The sequence below is a fragment of the Pogona vitticeps genome, chromosome 2 (genome assembly GCF_051106095.1).
Source record: "Pogona vitticeps strain Pit_001003342236 chromosome 2, PviZW2.1, whole genome shotgun sequence".
Lineage (NCBI taxonomy): Eukaryota > Metazoa > Chordata > Lepidosauria > Squamata > Agamidae > Pogona > Pogona vitticeps.
In genome coordinates, this window is record NC_135784.1 from 178,544,314 (window position 1) to 178,565,286 (window position 20,973).

The window sequence follows — 20,973 nt, forward strand, 5'->3', positions numbered from 1 at the left end:
TTGAGGGGGAAGATCAACAAGACTGCAAGGAGGTTCAGCCAAGTGGTGATCCAGACAAGATCCCTTGAATCAACTGGATTTATTTAAATTTTGACTGATATCCAGCCATAGGCTCATCGGGATGCTCCAGCTGAGACTAGTGGATTCAGGGGCATGGTTAGGTGACTGGAAGAACTACTTTTCTAAACGAGAGTTCTCAGATGCCTTCAGCCAGAGTGGCCAAGGCAGTGCTGCCCGAGAGATTCTGGGAGCCATCATCTTTACAGTGACCATTCTAAGGTGTGCAGGAGATGGACCAGTTCAAGAAAGACAAGAGGGGGGAAGCAGGCAGGCAACTTCTGACAAATGTGGCAGGAGCAAAGGAGAGCACAACAGTGCTTAAGGAAAAGGCCTTTGATGTTTCAGGGCGAGGAGAACCAGAGGTATGAGCAGGGCAGCCACGAGCATACAAGGAGACAGAGCTGCTTATCAGGCAGACAGCAGCCACTTCCTCTTTCTTCTGCAAGGGCTGCTGGGAAATGGGACCAGAGTGACCAGGGGTTACACTCGCTGCACTTCTTTCTTCACCTTTCAATTAAAGTGACGCCTCGGTCCACAGAACTGCCTTTGCTCACTTCTATTCCCTTTTGACCTTGGTTTTCCCTTTCTTTCCCATTTTCGGAAATCAAGACCGAGTTCCTTGGAGCAGAGACCTGCCCAGCCCATGTTATTCTGTTAACTGTCTGTTAAGCACAATAACTAATCTTTTGGAGGGCTGACTGGCATCCACACTGGTCTCATTTCAGCACCAGCTTAAAACATGTCTCTTTGTTCAAGAATCTGAATAGTTTGACTCTAACCTACTGGGCTGTGGACTTCTGCATATTGCATTGTTGTGTTGAATTGCTTTCAGTCATTTAAAACTATTTTATAATTGCTCACAGTTTTATTTTCCATACCTTGCCTAATATATCTTGATATAGGGCAGCCCAGAAATTGTAATTAATAAATAAGGATAAGAATCCTGATAATAGCAATAATAATGGAATGAAAACAGGTATATCCCTCCACTTACAGATATGCACACATCCACCACTTCCACCCATGTGTTCACCCATCCTTTCTTTCCTATGCCAGCCTCATCCAGGTGTGTGCATCCATTGACCTGAGGTTTGTACCTGTATGGCAAAGGTGCCCAGCACAATGCTGCAAAAGATGGGGTTGCCAAAAATACCATCAAAGACATTGCGCTCGCCATGGATTTTCCGGGCGTTGATTTCATTGAAGAGTTGCATCATGACAAAGGTGTTGAAGATGATGGTGTAGTGCTCCGAGGGTGGGGAGTGCAGGGGAGCATTGCGGCCACTGTCGATGTCAAAGAAAACCTCGCCTGTGAGTGGGGAAGGGTGGTAAAGTAGCGCATCGCAGAGGGGACACCAGACCCACCCAGCCAGACCTCTCCCGCCACCCATCTGGATTGGACCCGTGGGCAGAGTCTCACCCTACCCCTCCCAACTCCAGTGGCCTATGTCATTATAAAAGAAAACCCACCCACAAAGAGGAGGGTAAAGATGATAATGAGCTGGTACACGGCATGGCCCAAAATATTCTTCATCATGGTGCGGGAGATGAGGGGCTTGTTACGTCCGTACGGCTTGCGCAGCAGCAGGGCCTCGGTGGGGGGTTCAGTGGCAAGAGCAAGGGAGGCAAAAGTGTCCATAATCAGGTTCACCCACAGCATCTGCACTGCTTTGAGTGGAGAGTCCTGCAACAAAAGGAGAGACGAAGGCACCCAAACACCCCATAATCAATGGATAAGGAAGGGAATGAAGCAGGGACCCTCTTCTTCTTGCCTCCCAAGTCACAAGAGAAGTAGCTTCTTCTGGGACATGTAAACATTCTGGTAGTACCAACCACCAGTTTAAGTCATGCACCAATTTTACATATACTATATATACATATTTGAGTTACGCTGTTTTGAGTTATGCACCACCCATAGCTAGAGCACTCTCAGAGCAATATAAATGCTGACTTGTTATAAATATACAGTATATGAACACACACACACACACGTATGTATAATAATGTATGTATAATGCATGCGTACATATAACAAGTTATCTCTCTCTCTCTCTCTCTCTCTCTTTCTCTATCTATCTATCTATCTATCTATCTATCTATCTATCTATCTATCTATCTATCTATCTATCTATCTATCTATCTATCTATCTATCTATCTATCTATCTATCTATCTATCTATCTATCTATCTATCTATCTATCTATCTATCTATCTATCTATCTATCTATCTATCTATTTGTAATAAGTCAGCATGAACAAGAAATTTTCCTGTCTGAGATCGAACAGATGTCTTTACCTATCTAGGATGTCAAGGTGCATAGTACCAAAGCCAGTCAAGATAAAATCCCACAAGCGTATCTGCTCCTATCTCCTTGGCAGTAAAAATACAACAATAGTAAATTAAATAACTAACCCTTAATTGAAACCACAAATGAGCAGCCTGAGTTGGCCACCTCCAGGCCTCACTAAGTCAAGATATCCTGTTTCCCTCTCTAGAGCAATGCAGCCAAGAATTTGCCTCAATTTGCATTTGGCAACTTAGGTGGCCAAATTTTGTTTTGTAATTGGTCAGCCAGGAAATAGCATGGCTTTTGTTTGAGTGTTTGATGTCATAGGCACAGAGCATTAAACAATCTGTATGCCTGGCTGGAGGGACGTGGTGGCGCTAGGGACGTGGTGGTGCTGCGGGTTAAACCGCAGAAGCCTCTGTGCTGCAAGGTCAGAAGACCAAACAGTTGTAAGATCGAATCCACGTGACGGAGTGAGCTCCCATTGCTTGTCCCAGCTCCTGCCATCCTAGCAGTTCGAAAGCATGCAAATGCAAATAGATAAATAGGTACCACCTAAGTGGGAAGGTAACGGCGTTCCGTGTCTAGTTGCGCTGGCCACGTGACCACAGAAACTGTCTACGGGCAAAACACTGGCTCTATGGCTGGGAAACGGGGATGAGCACCGCGCCCTTGAGTTGGACGGGACTGGACTAAATGTCAAGGGGAACCTTTACCTATGCCTGGCTGGAGGCTTAAAAGGAGGATATATGTATTTGTCTTAACATGCAATCTAACCCGGAGGGTCAGGCTTTGGATGACCATAGTGACTCTCCAGTACTTTGAGTATGTGTGGCCTAGCTTGTGTGTGTGTGTGTGTGAGAGAGAGAGAGAGAGAGAAAGAGAAAGAGAGAGAGAGTGAGAAAAACATCATCACAGCCTTATAATTCCTGCAAACAGCAGATGTCATCTCAAAAGAAGCATTCTTTCTTCATTTCAGAGACAAGTAAGAGAACTGTTTATAACAACAGATTTCTGAAAACTGATAAAGTCCAACCCAAAAGCAGGCCTGACCAAGATCAAGGAGTATGGGACATGGTAGTAATATCTTTCTTCATCTTTTCCACGTGTGCTACAAAGTCTAGTTTCAAAATCATTGGCATTCTTTTTCCTCTCTGTAGTGTCCTTGGCTCTGAGTGCCTTTCTTTTCCTGTATCTCTCCACACAAACTTTTCTCCAGATTGTGAGAGGAAAGGACAGGTTACTTACCTGTAACTGTGGTTCTTTGAGTGGTCACCTGTGAAATCACACATGTAGGTGTTTCTGCACCTGCACAAAACCTGTTGGGATATGGTAGAGCTCAAAGCAAAAAGACTGTTAGGTCAGCTCAGCCTCCACTGCGCATGTCCATGTACCTACTGGTTATCCCTCAGTTCCCCAGTTCCCACCACTATATACGAGTGAACCGTAGCGCGGCAGACTGAAGAGAGGATGGGTTGATTGTGTGAATTCACAGATGACCACTACAAGAACCACAGTTACAGGTTAGTAACCTTGTCCTTCTTTGTTGTGGTCTTTGTGAATCCCACATGTGGGTGACTGACAAGCTCACCTACCGGCTGGTACAATGTCACACCAACACGGATGAAATTACTCCTGTTCCAAACACAGCATCAGGTTTTGTCCTGATGTTCCACCTGTAGTGTTTGACAAACTCTGAGGGCTGACACCACATTGCTGTCTCTTAGTTGGATTCCTTTGAGAAAGGTTGTAAAAGCTGCAACAGCTCTGGTGGAATGCCCCTTCAGAGTCAGGCATTGGTCTGTTTGCTAGTTGATAAGACAATTTAATTGTGTTGATGAGCCACTTGGACAATCACTGGGGGATTGTCACCCATATTTACACCCTGATAGCTAACAAATAAGTTCTTAGACTTTTGGAAATGCTTGGTTCTAGAGGTATAGAGAGTCAGAGCTCTTAGGATGTCCAAGTATGAAGAATGTTCTCCAGTTCCATAGTAGGCAATGGCAAAAAGTTGGGAGGACGAGAGGCTGATTAAAGTGAAAATTTGATACCACGCTAGGGAAGAGTGACATGTCTGGAAAAATAATGACCATAACCTTGCAGGAAAGGTAGGTCATGTCAGAGAGTACACAACTTGCTTGCCCTTCATGCTGAGGCAATAGCCACCAGGAATGCTATTTTGTAGGTGAGAAGTCTCTGGACTTCAGTAGCCATCAACTCAAAGGGTGATTACATGAATTGGTTGAGTACTACAGAGAATGAACATTGTTGGGGGAGGTCTCAGAACATCCAGAAAGATATTCTGAAGATCCTGCAGGAACTTGAGAGTTGGGTTTCTGAAGTATTGTGATGCTTTGGAATCAAGAGGGTGTTTTGCTACTATAGTGGACAAATAGACTTTAATAGAAGAATGAGATAAACCATTATCTTTTGGCAACAGAAGAAAACACAACATTGTGTGCAATGAGGGTTGGAGGTCAGATTTTCCAATTGACTAAGCAAAGGAGGAGGATCTCCACCATTTTCATCTGTAACTATGCCTGGTAGATGGCTTTCTGGACGAATGTATAATTCGTTTCAGGGTTGACAGTGTTTCATGTTGTCAGCCTCAGTCTGAGTCTGGATAGTGAATTGTTCCTCTGTTTTGAGAGAGTAGGTGATGAAGTAGGGACAGGTGGTAGGCTTCTGTCGCCTTTTGCTTTAATTATGTAAACCAAGGTTGGTGCTGCCACCATGGGGCATGCAGGACTGCACTGACTTGTCTTGACAAAGCGTCGCTATCACCCTGTGTAACAGAGAAAGAGGTAGAAGACTTGTCTTGACCAACAAGTCATGAATGAATATCCTAGACAATTTCCCTCTTGCCTTGCTCTGGAACAATATTTCGGACATGCTTTGTTGTCACAAGTAGCAAACAGATCTATACCCAGTTGATCCATTTGTTACAAATACTGTTGAGGAGGTGTTGCGCTAGCTTCTGTTTGCGATCTCGAGATGCTTTCCAACGTAAGACTGTCCGCCAGTCAGTTGTCTTCCCCTGCCACATGGATGGTCATTGGGAATATATGATGCAGGAGGCACCGTTTCCAAAGTTCGACGGCTAGGAGCATCAAAGACCTGGAGCGTGTCCTGCTCTGTTTGTTCACATAGTTCACATCCTTGCTGGTGGTGGCAACTTGTAGTACTTTGCCCAATATGGCTTCCCTGAATGCTATAAAGGCCTTCAGCACCATTAGTAGCTCTCGTTTATGTGCAGGTTTATTTATTTCTTGGACCACAGGGCCTGCGATTTGCTCCCTATCCTATCAAGCTTGCATCTGTTGTGGCCTGAATTTTGGGCCTGAGATGTCTGGATTGCCTTCCCAGTTAAATTAGGTTTGTTGGCCCACCATAAGGGCTGTTCTGCTAGCTTGGGAGTCATGACCAGTAGCTTGCTATTGCCCTCTGTCAACATATCAAAGGAGATCAGGTACCAGGCGTGAAGGCATCTCATTTTCAAACAAGTCTACAGAATCATAGCCATTGTAGATGCCGGGAGACTAAGAAATGTTTGGATGATGAACACTGTGATTGTCCCATTCAGTTTGAATTTCTTTATCAATGTTATTAGTTTGTTTGTTCTTTATTGAGGTAATCACACTCTCATAGTTCTAGAATCCAGAGTGTGCTGATGTAATGGATTTTATCGTATGGTTCTAAATTTGATTTTTCCAGATTCATGCAAAGTTTGACATCCAATAGGAGACAGAGGGTGAACAGGATGTGTCCTTTTGCCTTGACTTTGGAGTTGTTGTCTATATTAGGGAACACCATTATACCACAGAGTCTGAACTAGGCAGTGACCATACATGGCACCATACATGTCATGAAACCCCTGGGTGCTATATAAAGCCCAAAGGAAGTGCTTTGAATTGTTAAATAATGCAAAACTCAGGGAACTGTGATGATTTGAATGAGTGGTACTATGGAAATAGGCATCCTTTAGGTTGATTACAGCAAACCAGTCCCCTTTTCTGAGGAGTGGTAATATTGTTTCTAATGTCAGCATTCTGAAAATTTTGGTGTCTCTGTAAGAATTTAGATGTCTCAGATCCAGGATTGGCCACAAATAAACATCTTTGCTTTGAACTGTGAAATAACAAGAGTAGAAGCTGTTAGGAAGCATTTTGAGAGGAACAGGCTGTATGGTGACTTTCTTCAGCAGTGTAGCTATTACTTCTTCTAGAATCAGAGACCATATTGTAAGTCTGAAAAGACCTGTAGGAGGGAGAAATATAAATTCTATGGCATAGCCGTGTTCAATGATGGTTAACACCCATTCGTTCTTAGTGATACTGCACCAGGTGGTAATATATGGCGCAAGTGGCGCTAGAAGTGTAGTGTCTGGTGTAATGGTTTCCTACATTAAAGAAGGCAATGGCCTGTGGATCTTGGTGTATAAACAGTCAAAGACACTGTTTAACTTTTTTAGTCTTGATGTTTAGAAGATGTTTGCTGATTGTACTTATGGCATTGTGACTGCTAGCTGTAGAAGTGAGAAGATGATGAAGCGGGGCAGTCTTTGATGGCTTTATAAGAAGCTTGCTGATGAATATGGGTAGAGCCATTTCCAGTATTTTTTGCATTGTCTCTTTTGGTAGGGTGTATAGATATCATTTTTTTTTTTGCAGTATTCTTCTTTTCGTGCAGGTTCTCTGTTATATCATTAGTTTTCTTGTTGAAAAGATCTTCCCTGTCCCCTGTTCTTGCCCTTGTACGCTAAGAGACCAGCAGAATGCAACCAGGTGAAGCGTCTCAGGGCTACTGCTGCCAATATGTTGTTGGGTTACAGTCCACTGCATGTTGTGGAGACAGCATTTGTTGGGTGGTGAGAGACACATTTTCTTGCTCTTCTGTCTGATGAAGTGGACTTGTCCATGAAAGCTCCCATGAAACAATTATAGAAGTTAGTCTTTTAGGTGCCACCACATTTTTGTCTATTTCTACTTTTTTTCTATTTTGTTTTTATCTCTAATGGTTACAGAGGTGAACATGGCTACGTCTTCTACAGCTTCTTGCTGGAAAGTGAGCACTAAGACTCTCTTTTCCTCTGGTGGGCTGTTAATGAGTGGTTGGATTTTATCTCCTTTGGTACGTTCCCATGGCACCCTGGAAACTGGGAAACCATAGGACTAGAACTGCAGTTGAATAAATCCTCCTCCTTAGTGCATTGACAGTAATGGTTCTTCTGCACACTTTTTCATTGTGGCACAATCTTCTCTTGAACAGTAGAAGCTAATTCCTAAGATGAGTGTTGGGAATATTGTTGTCCTGCAAGGACACTACAGGTTTTTGACATGGGTTTCAGGAGTGGGGAGAGCCTACTCAGAGTATGCTGAGTGAACTGACTCCACTCTGGGGAATGGATAAATGCTAGATATGAAGCTTGAAGACAAGGTGTTTCCTCATCAGAATTGAAACCCAGACATACCAGTCTTGGGTTTCTGTTTTGGCTTTGATTTCTTTGCTGGGGAGGAATCAGACTTAGTAGATGTCTTGCATTTTTTTAAAAAAATTTTTTTTGAGATCAAGGAGGTGAATTTCACTACCAATGTCTCTCTGGAACTGGTTGACTGAGTGGATGGTGCTCTTATTGTCAAAGCTGTGCCATTTGTTTCAACTGGTGGCACTGGAATCAACACAACTTCTCTTGGTCTCTGATCATCCTTGGTGCCTGATTCTGGTTGGCTAGACTGCACAATAGGTTGCTTAGAGGAACTCTTGCACACTGATCCTGTTGAGATCAAAGTTTGTTGTGACAGAAATCCCATGGCCCGAAGTGACTTTTCCCAAAGATGAAATCTGAGGTGCAATTGTGGTTCCTAATAGCAACCTTTGAAAACTTTTGGCAGTGCTGACAAGAATGTGTTTGGTATCCCTCAATAAGGCAATACAAGCACTTAGAGTATCTGTTAGTGAGGGGCATGAAAAAGGTGGGAAGGCCTCAAATCAGAAAACAAATGCTGAATACTAATGGCAAATACTAACTATATAATTTAAAATATTTTGTTACAGAGTGGAGAACTCACAGAAATGAAGAAATAATAATGAAAATGATGATAACAAGGATGGCAGCAGGCAAAGGTAAGACTGAAGTATGAAAAAAGGTCTAGAAACATGCTTTGACAAGTTTCCTCAGCAATGGTTCAAAGGAACTGAGGGATCACTAGTAGGTGCACGGACATGCACAGTGAAGGGGGGCTGAAGTGATAGGGTGTTTTTTTTTTTGAGCTCTAGAATATTCCAACAGGTTTCATACAGGCACAGAAACACCCACATGTGTGATTCCCAGAGTCCATGATGAAGAACTACTCCTGAAGGGCTAAAAGACTTTCCACCATTTCTCCCTCAGAATTATCCTCAGAATGTGGCAGAAGGCCCTTAGAAACTCTGCTTTTGGACTAACTTTCAGATATGTTCTTCCCAGGAAGCCTGGTAAAAATAAGTTTTTCCTGGCTTCTTTTCCCTCACAGATCACACAAAAAATATTAGATGGAGTCAGTGTTATTCTCATGCCCTCTTGTTTAATATGCTTCCAGAACTTCTATTTTCCATCCGTCCATCCCTGATTCCTCCATCTTGTCTGCAGTTCTTTCCACAGAACTCCTAAAAGCTCCGCTTGTGACTTTCCCCAGTTTCTAGGCAACCCTGACTCCTTTTGTTTACTCTTCTGGTCTTGCCTGGATGGCCCTCCACTGCTGCCCTGTCAGGAAGCCCACCTGTGTGATGCAGGCACCAGTAAAGGCCACAATGACTGCCACCACATTGACTGTGAGCTGGAACTGCAGAAATTTGGAGATGCTGTCGTAAACATTGCGGCCCCACATGACTGCTTTGACGATGCTGGAAAAGTTGTCGTCTGTCAGGATAATGTCAGAAGCCTCCTTTGCCACATCAGTGCCTGCTATACCCTGCAAATGACACACACAAAAAGACAAAGTAGGAACATTTTTTGCAAGGAACTTCTGTCTGCTCTTTCCCTTAAGCTGACTGAAAATTGTTTGGATTTTTAATGGTCAAAAGTGGCTGGATTTGCCCCGTGACCCTCAAAAATAACATTGGGCAAATAATAGGTAAATACTACCCATTATCCACAACCCCATGTAATAGTTTAGTATTCACATTAAGGCTATAAATGGGGGGAACATACTGTCATTAGCATGACTGTGTTCCTTTATGCATAATACTCAGGGAATAATGGAGCTAACCCAAGACATTTTGTTGTGAGGCAAAAGATAAAGTCATCCATTTGCTGTGGTGCTCCAAGAGGTGGGTGGCATCATTGGTCCTGCTCTGAACAACAACAACAACAACAAAATGAGGGGTGTGCCCCCCTCTGCTCCCCTACTACCAATCTGGCAGAGGCAAGTCAATGACTGCTACTTATCCCTAGTTGGTTTCATTGTCAGAAAGAATCAGTTCAGATTGAAGCAAAATCTTTAATCTTTTTTGACACTTTGTTTCCAAATTCTGGCCAATGCTGAGTCTGACAATGAAATGCCCACTTACTGAATTGTTCCCTAGAGACCAAATCCCAGCAATTTAAATTTCATCCAGTTTCCTTTAAAGCCTTGGTCATGTATTTTACCCTGATAGGCATTAAAGGATGCAGTGAGTGTGATGGTTTCTCATTCTGAACCTGTGACGGACTTCTTCAGAGCCTGAAGAAATCACATTTTTTTGGACCATATCTCCTTCAGTCTTACAGCTACCATGGCCCCTGGTCAAACTGGCTAGAAGCTTCTGGGAGTTATAATCCAGCATTTTCCAAGTGCTGGACAGCGCAGAGAGAGGACAGGCACAGAATGGTATGGCAGGTTATTTTCCAAAGCACTTTTAATTCAAATGCAACTATCCATCTGCAGGGTCGCACTGAGGCAATGGCAGCTGACTCATTTGGCCAAATGGGGTGCAGCTTGATTTTAGCCTTAGGCAAATCCCTGCCATCTCATTCTTGCCTGCCTCTTTATTAGGTATGTGAATATATCTGTATGTGTGGAAGAACCACATTTATAGCTGGCTCTGCCCACCACTGGTTGCAGTGCCTTCCACCCTACCAACCATAATGGGTATCAGCTGCACTGCGTCTGAGGCTGGGGTGGACCATTTCTGTAACTGGCGATTCAGACAACATTGAGACATAATTTTCCCATGATAGCTTCCTGCTTTCCAATCTATTGTACAGTTCCCACTTCTTAGAAATTAGGTTGCATGTATTAATAAAATGTTAACAGATAAACACATAGGGATTCTGCCCTTGCTTTGAACATGAGACATTGTGGGATGAACACAAACATACAAAACCAGTGACTTTAAAAAGGGGAGACAGCCTGCCTGAAGCAGAGGCAAAGAGAAATGAATGTTGGCTAAGCTAGGGTTCAGTCCACCAATATAGACAGCTGTTATTTCAGGTGTGACACTAGATGGAAGTTGAGGCTCACCGCACAGATGAAAGACAAGGTGCATGAGCCTACAGATCTTCACCCAATTTCCCTGGGGAGTACATTCCCCTGTGGACTCAGAGGAGAGAATTAAGTTAATTGCCTTTTCTTACCATGGCAAAACCCACATCAGCCTTCTTCAATGCTGGTCCATCATTCGTCCCATCACCAGTAACAGCGACCACCTGGCGCTGGTCCCCAATGGTGCTATCAATGATACCTTGAAGGTGAAGGATGTAAGTTAGCTTGTAGCAAGTGGGCTATAACTCAAAATATTTATCAGAGACTTTCTCATCTGTCTACCATATGCTCTACAAGGGTGGGGACTCTAGAGAAAAGCCATCTAAACTTGGAAACAGGGAATCGTGGTATAATGGGGAAGAATGTCAGATGGCCAGATTCAGCCCCAGGGACTAAAGTTCCCCACCCCTGCTTTAATAAATAATCTGGCCCAGACTCCACTGACCTCACCATAGTTTGATGGCAAGGAGCTGTTGACTCTTACCTTTCACCAGTGTGTGTTTGTCAGTGGGTGACGATCGAGCCAAAACTCGCAGTTTGGGCCAGATTTTATCAAGGCGCTCTTGTTCTATCTGTAGTGCAAAAAAATAAAGAAATGCTAGATAATGCAACCGAATACAAGAGGCAAAGCTGACAGAGCAGGTCAAACAATAGCTCCATTTCAGTAGTGTGTGGTATGACTCTTGATGTTGCAGGGGCAAAGAATCGATTCTGGATCTTAGTCAGAATAATACAGGAGCTCTCCGAGGTGCTGAAACTATCATATGTTGATGACTGCCTATATGAGAATGACTTGTTCCACGCAGGTCTTCCATAGCATCTTCAGTAGTGTTACTGTATTTCACACACACTGAAGAACAAGGAATAAGGTGAGGGAATGGACTACTGGATATTTTATTTAGCTATTTAAAGATGTACACCCCATACTCAAGCATAATTAGTATACCTAACAGTAATTAAGAATACATGCATGCATGCATACAATGTACAGCTTCCAGGACCGATACACATTAAAAATGGATTTCTCCCATATGAAAAATGTCTCCCTGCTAACATATAATTATCACATCAAGCATCCATCTGAAACAGAACCTTTCCTTCTATTGTGCTAGTGTTTTATTTGCAGGATTTTTTTTTTCATGTAAGGCAGCATTCAAATAGTTGGAACAACACCGAATGCTGAAGTTTATTTAAAAAGGGAATCAAAAGCTTCTGCTTTCATCCTCTGATGCTCAAAACAGAATGGGAACATGTGAACCCGGAGTCATTTATGTCATGGAAAATCATGATTTCCCATGGATTTAGCCTGTTTGAATCAGATCCAAGTCTACTAGCATTTGCACATACTGTATCAATAAAATTCAATGTATGTACAGTATATTGCAGGAATTCATGTGGCTATTTCTCTCTCTCTCTCTCTCTCTCATATTATCTTGATTGTTTCACAAAGGCAGGTCAAGATATGAGACCTTCCATCATCCCACTTGATGGATAAATCTCAAGTAGGACAGGGATTGTGAATAGTCCATGTGGCATATACAACATCTGCACCCCTTCATCCAGAATCTGCCTAATGATAGGGCTGTCCTTATTGCTTCACTTCTACATGCAACTGGGAGAAAGCGAAAAATAGATCTGTTCAGAGATCAACACCTCTCTTGATCCCCCAAATGACTGACATTTCGAACAAGCCTTGGGAAAGGAAAGCTGTTATTCAGGATAGTCCCCTCCTCTCCCTCCCTCCCCCTGCTTGAATTCTAGGAGCACCATCTCATCACCTCTCCCTTTTCATTGCGGATCCGCCGGTTGAATTCTTTTCCTTCCAGGCACAGGAAATCCTCCCCTGGCTGGATGATGCCACATTTGGCAGCAATGGCCCTGGCTGTGTTGAGGTTGTCTCCTGTCACCATGCGGACAGTGATGCCAGCACGCTGGCATTTGCGGATGGCCTCTGGCACCTGCAAAAGAGATGGAAAGACAGGTGGAACCTGAGTCATCAATTTTCCTAGAATGCATTTTCTTTACATAATTTATTTTGTAGCCACCTTTCAAGACTATTATCTTTCTTCCTGAGGGAGTTGGTACAGCACAAATCCATATAAGTATATTAATAAAACAATCACAGATCCATTTTTAAAATAAAATGTAAATATTCTCTTAGCAGGCAGAAGCCAGGTATTTCTTCTATCCAAATTCTGGGTCAAACAATTGGGAAGGGACTTGAGATACAAAATTCCAGGGCCAACTTTGCAACTAGAAGCAGGGTTTTTTTTTTAATCCTAAGGTTTCTGCACCACTGCAAGTTTGCTTCTATTTGGTAAAAAGTCATTAGGAGGTAATAAAAGGTTTCATTTGAAAATTGATTGAGCAGACATGGCAGTTTTAAAGAAGTATGCCTATCGCAGGATAACGTTTATCATGTTCTAATTGTGAAGCTGATGTTTTTTAAATAGTTAGACCCTGAAATGACTCTCCCTCTCTTATGAAACTCTCAAGGAGAAACATGACTCCCAATGTACTGAGTCAAATTTTGTTCACAGAAAAGCTGTCCAAGTTCAGCCGTGTTACCTCTGGCCGCACAGGATCCTCAATCCCCACTACAGAGATGCAAGTCAAGTCTATTACAATCTCGTTCTCATTGTCCCACTCGGGCTCCTTCCCAGCTGGAAAATCACGGTAGGCTATGCAGATGGTCCTCAGCCCATCACATGCCATAGGTTCGATCACCTTCTTTATCATCTCATCTCGATCACGGGGTCGGAAGGCGCGCAACTCTCCATTGCTGTTTAGGATGTTTGTGCACCTGCAAACAGAAGAAGCAGATGTAGAAAAAGAGACTATGTTAACCAAGACTTTTGAGAGCCAGGGTGTTGTCATGGATAGAGTAAGGAACCTGAATTCAGATCTCTGTTTGGCAATGGAAACTCACGGGGGAGGTAGCAATACTAAAACACTCCTGGAAATCCCACACACCTCAAATAGATTGTTAGGGCCACAGTAAATCAGAAGCGATATGATGGTATATAACAGCAACACAAGGTCTTTTAAAAATGAATTTATCTTACAGGGTTTGTGAGATTATGACTGGAAATGCTTAGATATATTTTGGTTTCCTGTCCCTGGGATGGAGCAGTTCAGGAATCAAGCAAGAAGGTGGGGTCCCTCTGTCCAAAATATGTATGGGTGCGCGCTCCTCCTGACCTGGTCAAAAGCCATGTATGCAATGAGAGGAAAAGGTGAGCGTAAGATTCTTCATTTCTTTTCTTTTTTTAATTATATGCAAGCAAAGGCACATGACTAAAAAGGTGTACTGTGTATTAAAAAAAATCTACAGATATATTTCAGTCTGTGAGGACAATACGTATGTCAAGAAAAGTGTGTGAAAAAGTGGACATTAGGAAACGTGTCTTCCATTACAGATGTAGGAGAAAAGTAGTTTTGGGGAAAGAGTAGTTTTGCAGCCCTGTGCAGAATGTAGACAGGACTGGAACACTGAAAAGATTTTTCAGAAAGTCCAGAAAAGGAATATTGATTGATTTTCATATCCTGAGGGAGAAGACAAGCCTGGGGGGCATCTCATCTCAAAATATGTGGTGAGGCATCCCCACTTTTGACAACAGGCTGCAAGCAATATATAGGTTTATAAACATGCACACATATGCACACACACAGAGAGCACAGAGATCTGTTATCAAAGTTATGAAATTGCTTTGAGAAGTTTTCCCAGGTTCAGAGACTGGTTTCACTTTACCATCTGGGAAGTATCCAGACTCCTGAGAATTCTTAATGGCCTTCTTGAAATCTGAAGAAAGGTAGGCAGTGAGCTTAGACAGGGCCTTGCCACTGGTGGCAACTCATTTCCGGGATCACCTCCTTAGGGCAGCAAAGGCCCTCTTACGTATAGATTGATATGACATCAAAATGTTCAGTCAACAGGAGCAGAAGTTATTTAGTTACTTATTTTTATGGGGATCCCAAGAGGCACGTGGTGGCACTGCAGGTTAAACCGCAGAAGCCTCTGTGCTGCAAGGTCAGAAGACCAGCAGTTGTAAGATCGAATCCACCCGACAGAGTGAGCTCCCGTTGCTTGTTCCAGCTCTTTCCAACCTAGCAGTTCAAAAGCATGTAAAAATGTGAGTAGATAAATAGGTACCACCTCAGTGGGAAGGTAACGGCGTTCCGTGTCTAGTCGCGCTGGCCATGGAAACTGTCTTCAGACAAATGCCGGCTCTACAGCTTGGAAACGGGGATGAGCACCACCCCCTAGAGTCGGGCACAACTGGACTAAATGTCAAGGGGAACCTTTACCTTTATGGGGATCTCTTCACCTCCCATGCGGGACAGTAGACTCACTTTTTGAGGAGTATTTCAGAAGCGCCTTTGCTGAAGAGGCGGTAGCCACCATCGGGCATGCAGATGACAGTACTCATGGACTTGCGGACTGAATTAAAGGTGTAAACCTTGTATAGCTTTTCCTCAGGGATTTGTTCACGCACAGGCTGGTAGTCACGTCTCAGGTCAAGTACGAAGCCCAGCAGCGAACACTCTGTCTTGTTGCCTATCTGGCGTGGCAGACCCCCTTCTTTCTCTGGAGGCTGAAGGAAGGAAAGGATTTTTAAAAAGGAGAAGGATTTTCACCGGTTCTCCAGACCCCATCCATTTCTCTGGGAAAGTGAGACAAACCAAAAGGGTAGTCCCCCCGCCCCATTTCGTTTACACAGGAAATTCTAAGGATTATATTTCTCTTTTTAAGGTGGGTTACCAAGAACATCTGCGGACCTAAGGTTGGGAACCACTCATGTAGACCAGGGTGGGTGGGTCTGAATGTTCTCCATGCCCTCTGCTTTTCTCTTGGCTGACAGTCTCCTTAAGCACTCCCTTCCAACTAGTCTCATTTCCTATACTGCAGTCTGGCTTGAAAAAAGAGGCAATTCCCAAGAATGGAAAGTGTTCAGCACCTTTCGCCCATATGCCACTTTTGCCTTTGAGAGTAAACAGACTTCACTGTAATACTCAGGACTGGGGCAGACCATGGTTGCAACAGATGACTAAGCAGCCATCCAGAGATGGGAGAAGATACAACTCCTAGAATTATCTCAGCCCAGTGGCCAGGTTGATTATGGGAGCTGTAGGTCCAGGAGCAACTTTTTCCAGTGTTGAAGTATGTTCTTTTTACACTGGCTGGCCGAATTTCTCCCCATAAACCAATAAAATAGACAGTGGATAAAAAGATGTGCCATAGACCTCCACAACCTTTGTGAGTTCTGTATCTCCCTCTGGCCATGCTGCATTATCCTATTTGCCATTCAAAACAACACGATATTTTGCTTTCTGACATGAAGGATATGATGACACCTTCTCCTTAATCCAGCAAAAAAGAGTGATTCGATTAGCTGCAGAATATTACTACAGCACTCTGTCCTCATCTCAGCTGAGATAGTATGCTAGTTTGGGATGGGGGCAGACAACTGGAAAGCTATTACCTCTGCCAGCAAGATGTCTCATTCTGTTCAGTGGTAGGGCTGGCTCTGCACTTCGGTGGCAGCTATATGCCTGCTTTCCCCATACTGGTAGCCTCATGATGTGTAGAACTACAACTTCGATCATTCCCAACCAGCATAGACAGTGGCTGGGCAGCAGGGAACTTGCAGTCCAAAACTTGTTCAAGGCACCATATTGGGGAGGACTGTCCTAAAGCCATGGTTCATATAGTGGCACAGAGGATTTATTACAAGTTAGACAGAAGATTCCCCACTCACTAGTATCTTGGTGGTGTAGGCACTGTTGATGGCGATGGCATGTACCAGCAGGTCCAGAGTCTTGGGTGTCAGATTGCTGGGGTCAGGGGTCTCCTTGTAGTGAGTGTCGCCCAAGTAGGACTGCACTACAGTCATGCGGTTGGTCGTGAGGGTGCCTGTCTTGTCTGAGCAGATGGCTGTAGCATTGCCCATGGTCTCACAGGCATCCAGGTGTCGAACCAGGTTATTGTCCTTCATCATTTTCTGAAACCAACCAAAGAAAGAAAGAAAGAAAGAAAGAAAGAAAGAAAGAAAGAAAGAAAGAAAGAAAGAAAGAAAGAAAGAAAGAAAGAAAGAAAGAAAGAAAGAAAGAAAGAAAGAAAGAAAGAAAGAAAGAAAGAAAGAAAGAAAGAAATCTAAGCGTTCAGTTACATCCAGATGTGTCCATATAAAGTATGCCTCCAGTAGCTGGCCTTTTGCTTTCTTACCTGATGAACCATCAATACTCTGAATCTTCCAGTCACTCCACCAGGTTAGTTCACTTTGCCACATATATCCAGTCCAGTATTTGTTTTCAAGTTTCTCAATGGTTGCATCTCCTGCTGCCTCTAGCTCTACATCCCTGCTTTCTTGATCTGATGTCCGGCTTCCGACCCATTCATGACCCCTGAGCTCTAGCTAGTGCTCAGGCCCATCGCCTTTCCTTCCCTGCATGAGGTCCTGACTTCCTGTTAGCCTGGCAGGAGGTAGGCCCCAAACTTAACCACATAAGTTATGTATTATGCTAAGCGGGCCTATACATTGTGGGTGGGTGTGTTTGCCCCCCCTCCCCAGTGCTTTCAGCCTAGAATTTTCTTAGCAGGCCGCCTTAACCATCAGCATAGCTGGTGACTTAAGGTTAATAGGAGTTGTAGTTGAGAAACATTTTAACAGCCATAGTCGCTCACCCCTGTTGTACATGAAAACCCTAAATGAGGAAATAGACTTTTCTACAGAGGACTATTCAGGCATGCCCAAACTTTAATATTCCCTTCCATGCGCTTTATGAAAGATCACCCCTAGAGCATGAACAATATCATCACCATTTACTAACCTGTCCAAGAGGCAAAACTAAAAATTAACAATGCCTGTTGTCAAGTTGATTCTGAATTATGTTTACTCTTATTGGATTTTCTAGCTACAAAACACTGATTTGTGAGTCCCTCCTGGTCGTGCTCTGTGGTCATGCAGCTAGTGCAAGGCTGTGCACATGGCAAGGCACATATCAGCATCAGCCACACATATTCCAACGATCTTGGTTGGTCCCTCTCCTCGGAGTGTCCCTGGAGATTCGAAGCTCTTTCTTGACTACCAATTGACTTGTACTTGAACAAGAACGATAGGCTGTGGTGTGGCACGTATGGCTCTATCCCCCCAAGAATGGCCTAGAGATTCAAAAGGTTGCCACCACTGCCACCCAACACCTGCTGCCTAAGGCAGCTGTCCTCACTCCGCCTAATGGCAGGGCCAGTCCTAGCCTTGACTTTTGAAGGACAGTATTAGAAGATGAAAGAATTCCATATTTTGGCTAACCTGGTATTTCAGAGATACCTTCTCATGCCAACCCAAGGCAATACACATCAGGAAAATATGATTCTCACCTTGACAGAATAGGCGAGGGAGATGGTGACAGCCAATGGCAGGCCTTCAGGCACGGCCACCACCAGAACAGTGACTCCAATAATGAAGAACTTGACAAAGTATTGCACGTAGACGGGGGTGCATTCAGCCATCCATGTTTTCCCATCGATAACAAATGTCTCAATGACAAAATACAGGACCAGGATGATGACAGTGATAGCGGACATCACCAGTCCTGATGAGGAAAGAAGAGGAGAGAAAAGATGAAACAGTCAGGTAGGCAGGAAGGACAGTGAGATCCGGGTTCAAGTGCTGAGACATTTCACTCCCTCTCTCCAAGAAGGTAACATCCTTTGAAAACATTTGAGGTCAGAAGTGGGGCAGGCAAAGTATAATCCAATGTTCCTGAATCACAGTTCTCATCAGCCCAGGCTGGCATAGCCCTTGGAAAAGCATGATGGGAGCTGCAGTGTAGCAACAGCTGGAAGACCACAGGTTGTTAATTCCTAATCTATGCAAGATTATGAGGAAGTGAAGTGCTCCTCAAGATAAACAGTGCCATGTACTGCTCTATTCTGGGTTTTCCTCCTTAAAGAGTTCAGGAAAACGCAGGGAAGCCACTTGAGTTATAAAGATATGCTTGGAAGTAAGCAGCAATGAAGACTGACTGGAAGTAATTCATTTCTATGGCACCTGGTGGGGGTTCCTGTGCATGGAACTCTTTCTTGTCCCCCCCCCCAACGCTGGCAAAATCTGAACAAAATGCTCCAAAACAGTAAAAATGAGAACCAAATCAAGCAACTTTTCAAGGTAAGAAGGGACATTGCTCAACCTGCACCAGCTGCACAATTTGGCTTTTCTGAGCATTTTTAAAAAAGTACAAAAATGCGCTGTTCTGGCCACTGTTCTTGTTTCTCATCCCTCTGGATGTGGACTATCCTACTTCCCACAGGCAAGGGGGCACCACCAGATTTCATAGGCACAGCATCCCATTGTACCTGCTTTTCCAATTTGAACAGCCAGTTTGGTGAGCTTCCCCTGGAGAACAGATTTCTCTTTTTTGGGCACACTGGCTTTCTTCTTCTCCCGCTCTTCCATCTCACCACCCTCAGCACTTTTCAGAGGCTGCATTTCCATGGCGACTGCTCCATCCTGCTTTTTGGCTGCAGATAAACAGGGAACAAACACTGATCCACCCATAAACACAACATTCCTACCTCATCCTTCAGTGCTGCTGCTGCTAAGGGGGTGGGTGGGTTGGTTTCCCCCCTCCCTCCCTCCGCTCCTGTGTCTTTAAACAGCTTTCAGTTACACAAAAACACACATACGAGGTAAAATGTTTCCACATGTCTCTTTGGTGTGTTCAATTTCTGTTTGTTAAGTTGGCATTAAAGGCCACAAAGGGAAAGGTAGAACCATGATGGCCAATCTACTTCTGTCCTGGCAAAGCTCTCTCTGTAGTACATATGATGCCTTGTTGTAAAAGCCACTGAATAAAGTGAAATTGGCTTCCGTGCTAGGTTATATTTGGAAAACTGAGCTCCTTAAAGACCAGTATCAGTTCTGTCCAGTAGAAGGCAGCAAATATACAGATGTCATTTGGAAACAACTTGCTGTCTCTTAATTACCCCTTCCAAACATTCCCTCATCCCAACCCAAACAAGTTACCCAAATAAATATGTAGTGAGGCTCACATAAATACCTCCGATATATAGAACATGTATACATTTAATCCAGGTTGATGGTCATACCATCTGGTAATGAACTCGGATTTGAAAGCTTTTCTACAAAAACTTACCACATTAACACAAAACTAGGATCAGTCTGAGCAGCGGCTCCCAGCTCAGAGTCCTATTCCAGTGATTCCTAGAACCCTGACCCTTGGTCATGATGGCTCAAATCTCTGGAAGCTGAAGTCCAAGAATATCTGGGAGGCAACCTTAAGTGCCCATGGGTGAACAATTTATCCCCACATAGGAGGTTCCAGAAAGTTCATGTCTCAGATGAACACACACATATTTATTGAACAAAAGTGTTCACGTGCACACAGAGAACACTCACCTCCATTTGATTCTAAAAGTCCAATGCTACCTGATGACTTTAGCATAGGTTTGTGACAATACTGTCCCACTGGTCTTTGTAGTTATTTCCTAGGCACCATCCTTTGTCAAACAAACTAAAATGACATTCTAACCAAACTCTACATAAATATCAAACCTCTTTTTAATAGTTTTGCTCTCTTACTCTCTCCCCTTCACTCCTTGCATTGAGTAACATCCAATTTTGTAAAGGCTCTTGGAGAAAGCGAATGCTTAGTCAAGAACTTTTGCAACATTTGGATCGGTCCTAATAAAAATATTGCCCGAGTATGGGTTTTAGAAATTTCAAATTTCAAAAGACAGCAACCCCATGAAGAGTTCTGTATCTCTCTGTGTCCCTGATCACTACACCCAGACTCCACTGCTGATGCTGTTAAAAAATACCAGATCTCTGAATGCAACAGAATTGATGGACAGGGCTGGGAAATCTGGAGCAGATATGACTAACCAGAGATGGAAAAAATCACATTTTTGGACTTCAACTGCCAATATCTCCCAACCAGCAGAGCCAGTGGCCACACTGGCTGGGAGATCCTGGGAACGGCTGTCGGAAACCACAACTTCTTCTGTTCTCTCCAATTAACCTTTTCCTGCCAATAGCTGTTACACTCAACCTAATGCAGAACTAAAGAGCTGGAAAGATGTGTCGGGTGTGTGTGTGTGT

The 20,973-nt window shown here is 43.7% G+C and overlaps 1 protein-coding gene across 6 annotated transcripts in view; it reads right to left on the bottom strand.

The window, feature by feature from the left end:
• The window catches only part of ATP2B3 (ATPase plasma membrane Ca2+ transporting 3), a 136,189-nt gene that overhangs the window by 27,028 nt on the left and 88,188 nt on the right, over positions 1-20,973 (bottom strand). For all 6 annotated transcript variants that reach the window (XM_072991428.2, XM_072991430.2, XM_072991427.2 and 3 more), the window contains 11 exons: positions 19,209-19,373; positions 18,231-18,445; positions 16,612-16,854; positions 15,206-15,447; positions 13,421-13,655; positions 12,631-12,810; positions 11,337-11,424; positions 10,945-11,051; positions 9,110-9,301; positions 1,531-1,744; positions 1,158-1,369 (listed from right to left, as the gene is read on the bottom strand). In XM_072991428.2, coding sequence (XP_072847529.1) covers positions 1,158-1,369; positions 1,531-1,744; positions 9,110-9,301; positions 10,945-11,051; positions 11,337-11,424; positions 12,631-12,810; positions 13,421-13,655; positions 15,206-15,447; positions 16,612-16,854; positions 18,231-18,445; positions 19,209-19,373 — 2,093 coding nt within the window. The remainder of the gene's footprint in view (positions 1-1,157; positions 1,370-1,530; positions 1,745-9,109; positions 9,302-10,944; positions 11,052-11,336; positions 11,425-12,630; positions 12,811-13,420; positions 13,656-15,205; positions 15,448-16,611; positions 16,855-18,230; positions 18,446-19,208; positions 19,374-20,973) is intronic.